Source organism: Vigna unguiculata, chromosome 1, assembly GCF_037176805.1.
Source record: "Vigna unguiculata cultivar grain cowpea cultivar isolate G323 ecotype 2 chromosome 1, ASM3717680v1, whole genome shotgun sequence".
NCBI classification, from domain to species: domain Eukaryota; kingdom Viridiplantae; phylum Streptophyta; class Magnoliopsida; order Fabales; family Fabaceae; genus Vigna; species Vigna unguiculata.
Window position 1 is genome coordinate 9,344,306 of NC_140792.1, and position 6,477 is coordinate 9,350,782.

Below are 6,477 nucleotides of genomic sequence, written 5' to 3' on the forward strand. Positions count from 1 at the left end.
ATTGCCTAAATCATATCCCAACATGCATGTGAATTAGAAAAGCATTCAGAAATAGTCAAGCCAAGGACACTGTGCAAGCATTCAAGAGGCATATATCACATAATCAAAGAACAGAGAGTGGCTCGAATCTCACACAGGGTAAAATAATTCCAAAAGCAACTTGACATGCAAAGAGAAAGCAAGGATATCAATCCACAGAGTAACCAACAACTTGTCCTCCAAGAGTGAAGGGAGTGTCCCAAACAGAAAACAAAAACATAACACTAACTAACACAAACTAACAAAAAGGAAACAAACAAAAAGAAACAACAACAGATAGACAGACCTGGACAAGTGCAATAAAAGTAAAGAAAGGGAAAGAAAACTCCCTGAATCATGGTGAAACAGCAGTGGGGTCAAGCAGGGAAGTCTCCTCCACAACAGTATCCACCAAGGCAGGATTGTTGAGGAATGGCTTCAAACGATGCCCATTCACTTTGAAGCTCTTATCGGTGGACTGGCTTTTGATTTCAACTGCACCATAAGGATAAACATTAGTGACAACAAAAGGACCAATCCACTTTAATCGCAACTTACCCCCCATGAGTCCAAGTCTGGAGTTATACATTAGAACTTGCTGACCAACAACAAACTCCTTTCTAGCTATGGAGCTATCATAGAATCTCTTGGTCTTCTCCTTGTAGAACATAGAGTTCTGATATGCCTCCAGACGGATCTCGTCTAACTCGTTCAACTACAGCTTCATTTCCTCTCCAGCTTGATAAAGAGAGAAGTTGTATGACTTGACAGCCCAGTATGCTCGGTGCTCTATCTCCACTGGAAGGTGGCATGGCTTACCAAAGACAACCCGATAAGGAGACATCCCTATAGGTGCCTTGTAAGCAGTCCTGTGAGCCCATAGAGTGTCCTCAAGTCTATTGCTCTAATCCTTCTTGTTAGGCTGCACAATCTTCTCCAAGATCCTCTTGATTTGTCTGTTTGAGATCTCAGCTTGCCCATTAGTTTAGGGGTGATATGGTGTAGAAAGTTTGTGAATAACCTCGTACTTTTGAAGCAAAACCCCCATGGATCTGTTGCAAAAATGGGTGCCTTGGTCACTAACAATAGCTCGAGGAACTCCAAACCTGCAAAATATGTAAGACCTAACAAAGTCCACAACAACTCGAGCATCATTAGTTCTAGTGGCTTTCGCTTCCACCCATTTTGAAACATAATCAACAGCAAGCAAGATGTAAGTGAAACCAAAAGAGACAGGGAAAGGGCCCATGAAATCTATACCCTAGACATCAAACACCTCATAAAATAGCATGGGTTGTTGAGGCATCTGTTGTCTCCAAGAAATGGCTCCTCCTGCTCGTTGGCATTCCTCACACATGCTACAAATCCTCCACGCATCTTCGAAGATGGTGGGCCAATAAAATCCGCAATCTAGCACCTTGCAGTTGTCCTCTATGTGCCAAGGTGACCACCAAGTGCAGATGAATGACAAAATTTGAGGACCGAGTCAATCTCATGGTCCAAAATGCATCTCCTAGTAACCTGATCACTACACATTTTCCACAGATAGGGGTCATCCCAAATGTAATACCTAGCATCGCTCTTTAGTTTATAACATTGAGCTCTAGATGCTAGGGGAGGAAAAACAGAAGCAACAAGATAATTCACGATGTTAGCAAACCAAGGTGAGGAAGAAGTAGAGAGTGTCAACAAACTTTCATCGGGAAAGTCATCCTGAATCGGTGAAGCATCATCAGTAGACCTCTCAATCCTGCTTAGGTGGTCTACAACCAGGTTTTGTGTTCCGCTCCTATCACGGATCTCCAAATCGAATTCTTGGAGCCAGAGCATCCATCTTATCAGCCGAGGTTTTGATTCTGCCTTCTTCAACATGTACATAAGAGCTACATGGTCAGTGAACACAACAACAGGAGAACCAAGCAGATAAGATTGAAACTTTTCAAGTGCAAAAACTACCACAATGAGCTCCTTTTCTGTTGTGGTGTAGTTTTCTTGGGTAACATCTAATGTCCTGAAGGCGTAATAGATTACCCTCAACTGCTTGTCAAATATTTGAGCTAGAACAGCCCCCAATGCATAATTGGATGCATCACACATAAGCTTAAATGGGGCTGTCTAGTCGGGCGCTTGAATGATTGGAGTTGTGGTCAAGGCCTTCTTGAGGCAATCAAAAGCCTCTTTGCATCCTTCATCAAAGATGAAGTCAATATCCTTTTGCAGTAGGTTGGACAGTGGGATGGCCTTTTTGTTGAAGTCCTGAATGAAGCGCCTGTAAAACCCTGCATGGCCAAGAAAAGAACGAACCTCTCGCACAGAAGAAGGGTAAGACAATTGTGAAATAATTGAAATCTTGGCAGGGTCAACTTCAATGCCTTTTCTTAAAATTATGTGCCCCAATACTATGCCTTATTCTACCATGAAATGGCATTTCTCAAAATTGAGAACAAGGTTAGATTGGATCCACCTATTTAAAACTCTGTCCAAACTTTCTAGACATGCATCAAATGAGGACCCATACACAGTAAAGTCGTCTATAAACACCTCTATGCATTTTTCAAGAAAATCACTGAAAATGCTAAGCATGCACTGCTGGAATGTGCCAGGGGCATTGCATAGGCCAAACGACATCCTCCTATAGGCAAAAGTGCCAAACGGGCAGGTGAATGTGGTTTTCTCTTGGTCCTCAGGTGCAATGTGAATTTGAAAGTAACCAGAAAAACCATCAAGGAAGCAATAGTGAGACTTACCTGCCAAGCGCTCAAGCATCTGATCAATAAAAGGTAGGGGGAAGTGGTCTTTCCTGGTTTCTTGATTTAGCCTTCTATAGTCAATGCAAACCCTCCAACTGTTTTGCACTCTTGTTGGAATCAACTCTTCTTTCTCATTCTTGACTACAATGAGGCCTGTCTTTTTAGGAACAACATAGATGGGGCTGACCCACTGACTGTCAGGGTAGATGATCCCAGCTTGTAGAAGCTTGGTCACCTCCTTCTTGACAACATTCGAGATGACAGGGTTGAGTCGCCTTTGTGGCTGTCTCACTGGCTTTGCTCCATCTTCCAACAATATCCTGTGCATGCATGTTGATGGGCTAATACCAGGGATGTCAGCTAATGTCCATCCAATTGCCTTCTTATGCTTTTTGAGAACATGCAACAACCTATGCTCTTGTTCAATAGTGAGGGAGGTGGAAATGATGACAGGCAGTTTGTCCTTCTCCTCTAAGTAGACATATTTGAGGTTGTTTGGCAAATGTTTCAACTCTAGAGTGCTGGATGCTGGCTGAATATCAGGAACCAGAGGGGAGGAAGAAATGGGTTCCACAGCCTGTACCTCAGCATAATAATCAGATGCATATGTACTTCCTGTAAGATGGTTAGTGCAATCTGACTGTATAACATCAAAATCATATGGTACAACACCCAGTGAGTCAAACATAGCAAATTCAAATTCAACATCATCCACATCATAATCAGCATCAGAATCAGAATCAAGAACATCAATGCATGCAAATTTATATAACTTAGACACATATGAATGTTTTAATGCATGGAAAGAGTGGAAATCAGAAATAAGTCCATCAATAACATCATCAATAATATCCACGTGAAAAATAGAGTGATCCTCGGAAGGATGTTTCATGGCATCCAGAATGTTAAATCACACAACAATATCATCAAACTCCATGGACAAAGTACCTGCATGGACATCAATCTTGGTTCGTGCAATTTTCAAAAATGGTCTGCCTAAAATGATTGGTGCAAAACCATGTGAAAATCCCTCTTCCATATCAAGAATGTAAAAATCAGCAGGAAAAATCAATTCACCAACACGAACCAAAACATCATCAACCAAACCTGCGGGGTGGGCAACACTTCTATTTGCCAACTGAATCACCACACCCGTAGGTTGCAGGGGTCCAAGAGAAAGAGATTTAAAAATAGACAGAGGCATTACATTTATTGAAGCACCAAGATCAAGCATTGCATTTTCAAATTTATTGTTACCTATGATGCAATGTACACAAAATGTACCTGGGTCCTTGCATTTTTCAGGAATCTGAGGAACATATTTACCCATTAATGCTAACACATTTCTCCATATGCTGATCTTTTCGTTTCCCTTTAGCCTCCTCTTGTGCGTGCACAACTCCTTCAAAAACATTGCATATCTGGGAATCTGTTAAATGACATCCAACAGAGGTATGTTCACCTCCACCTTCCTAAATGTTTCTAAGATCTCCCTGTCAACCTCTTCCATCTTCTTGCTTGAAATGGCTCTTGGAGGGAAAGGAAGAGGTATGGAAGGTGCAGTAGTAGAGGTGGAAGGCATAGAAGTCACACCAGATGTGGAAGGACCAGCTGCATGAGCATCACGCTTTCTCTGAAGTGTGGCAGGGTCAACTTCCTTTTGAGGTGTAGGCACAAGAGTGGGAACTTCAATGTTCTTCCCAGATCTCAATGTAATGGCACTCACATTTCGTGGATTCTCCACCGTTTGTGATGGCAACTTGTCAGAATTCTGAGCTTGTGCTTGGTTTAACTGAGTGGCCATCTGCCCCATTTGATTTGTCAAACTCTGGATTGAGGCCCTAGTCTCCTACTGGAATTGCATATTTTGAAGGGTCATCATCCTGACCAATTCCTCCAATGAAGTAGAAGAAGAAGGTGCAAGTGCTGGAGTAGGAGCTGGTGTGGGTACAGGTGGAACCGGAGCAGCCTATGCAGGTGCAACTCTTTGTTGTGGAGGTGGCTGAACATTTTGAAATTGTTGGTTTTGCTGCTGCTGGTTACCCTGGTTTCCCCATCTCAAATTAGGGTGATTTCTCCATCCTGGATTATATCTGTTTGTTAACAAATCATGGTTCTGTTATTGATGTTGGGGCCTATTGTTGTTAAAAATATTAGCTGCATAGGCCTGAGGGGTATCCACTGGTGTAGAAGAAGAAGCAACAGCCTGTTGTTGCAATGCTAGGCAAGAGTCTGTAAAATGATCAACAGATGTACAAAGGCCACAAACTCTTGCAGTTGGAGTTCTCTGATTGGAAGCAAGTTGATTGATCAGTGTGGTAAGAGCATCAATCTTACTTTCCAACTTCTTCGCGTACTCGACTGCCCCTACATCATGAACACCTGTAACAACTATGGCATCACTCCTTGTGCCAAATTGTTAAGAATTTGAAGCCATGTTCTCTATTAGTTGTCTGGCTGCAGCTAGGGTTATGTTACCAAGAGCACCACCACTTGCGGCATCAATCATATTTTGATCCATGTGGTGCAGGCCTTCATAAAAATACTACAGAAGGAGATGTTCAGAGATCTGATGGTGTGGGCAGCTTGAATAGAGATTCTTGAACCTCTCCCAGTACTCATAGAGGGTCTCCCCAGATTGCTGCTTGATGCCAAAAATTTCCTTCCTTATGGTTGTTGTCCTTGAAGTAGGGAAGAAATTGGCAAGGAACAATCTCTTCAGGTCATCCCAGCTCGTGATGGACCTGGGTGCAAGGTAGTACAGCCAGTCTTTCGCATTACCCTCCAACGAATGAGGAAAAGCCTTCAAGTATACATGGTCCTCTTAGACATCTGTAGGCTTCATGGTGGAACACACGACATGAAACTGCTTCAAATGTTTGCACGGGTCCTCACCTGCAAGACCATGAAACTTTGGCAACAAGTGTATTAAACCAGTTTTTAGCACATATGGAACTTCCTCCTCAAGGTATTGAATGCATAAACTATCATAAGTGAACTCTGGTGCAGTGAGCTCACTCATGGTTCTCTCATGAGGTGGAGGAGGTTGAGCCATGTTATTAGTATGAAAATCAAAATGCTCAGAATAAACAGTATGCTCATAATGCAAAGAATGAGGAGTGTTAGAAGTATGATGAGAATCAGAAGAGTCAGGAAAAGTCACTGAATATTCAACATGCAAAGATGGATTCCTAATATGCCTACATCCTTTGTGGAATGTCCTGTCAATTTTAAAAATGGTCGTAATTCACTTAGGTTTCCCCTAGTCATGCACCAAAATACATTAATTCTAGTGATATTGGCATAACATAGGGTATAACTACAAGTATACTCAAACGAACTCCAAATGACTTGAAAATTGGTAGGATTGTCCTTTGAGTGCTCAAACAGACCCACAAAAAAAATCATATCAAAACTCAAAGTACAAGTATTTTTAAAATATTTTCAAAAGTGGAAAAAATGAAGAAAAGTCACAAATAACATTGCTGAAATGTAGAAAATGGCATTATCTGGAGAATCTGAGTTTGCAAACCGGCAATGCGGGTCCTAACAAGGTAGGAAATCAAATTCCACCCTAAATGCATATAAAATAATAGTGATTCTGATAACCAGAGCAAAAGTTATGGTCCTCTGAAGTTTGACTAAAAATCAGTCCAAAAAATTTTTGAATCTCTAAACTCAGACCATACCAACTGCTCTAGCTATTTTT

At 41.7% G+C, this 6,477-nt stretch overlaps 1 protein-coding gene and 1 non-coding gene across 2 annotated transcripts; one reads left to right on the forward strand and one right to left on the reverse strand.

Moving 5' to 3' along the window:
• Positions 1–653: 653 nt before the first annotated feature.
• On the reverse strand, positions 654–3,660 carry LOC146888678 (uncharacterized). The gene is made up of 3 exons (XM_085665733.1): positions 2,766–3,660; positions 1,713–2,075; positions 654–832 (listed from the first exon to the last, which is right to left on the reverse strand). The coding sequence occupies exons 1-3, from the start codon at positions 3,658–3,660 to the stop codon at positions 654–656; spliced, it is 1,437 nt and encodes a 478-aa protein (XP_085521859.1).
• Positions 3,661–5,335: 1,675 nt separating this feature from the next.
• On the forward strand, positions 5,336–5,442 carry LOC114165602 (small nucleolar RNA R71). Its single transcript, XR_003599739.1, has one exon. It is a non-coding gene; the product is annotated as a small nucleolar RNA R71 (small nucleolar RNA).
• Positions 5,443–6,477: the final 1,035 nt, after the last annotated feature.

Bases quoted from the DNA above. Each gene is read 5' to 3' on its own strand.
- LOC146888678 (XM_085665733.1), bottom strand. From the start codon at position 3,660: ATGAAACATCCTTCCGAGGATCACTCTATTTTTCACGTGGATATTATT. The intron at 2,076-2,765 runs GTAAGTCTCACT...GGGCTGTTCTAG, and splicing joins GATGCTTGAGCGCTTGGCAG to CTCAAATATTTGACAAGCAG. The intron at 833-1,712 runs GTTTGTTGACAC...GTCTTTGGTAAG, and splicing joins GGATGACTTTCCCGATGAAA to CCATGCCACCTTCCAGTGGA.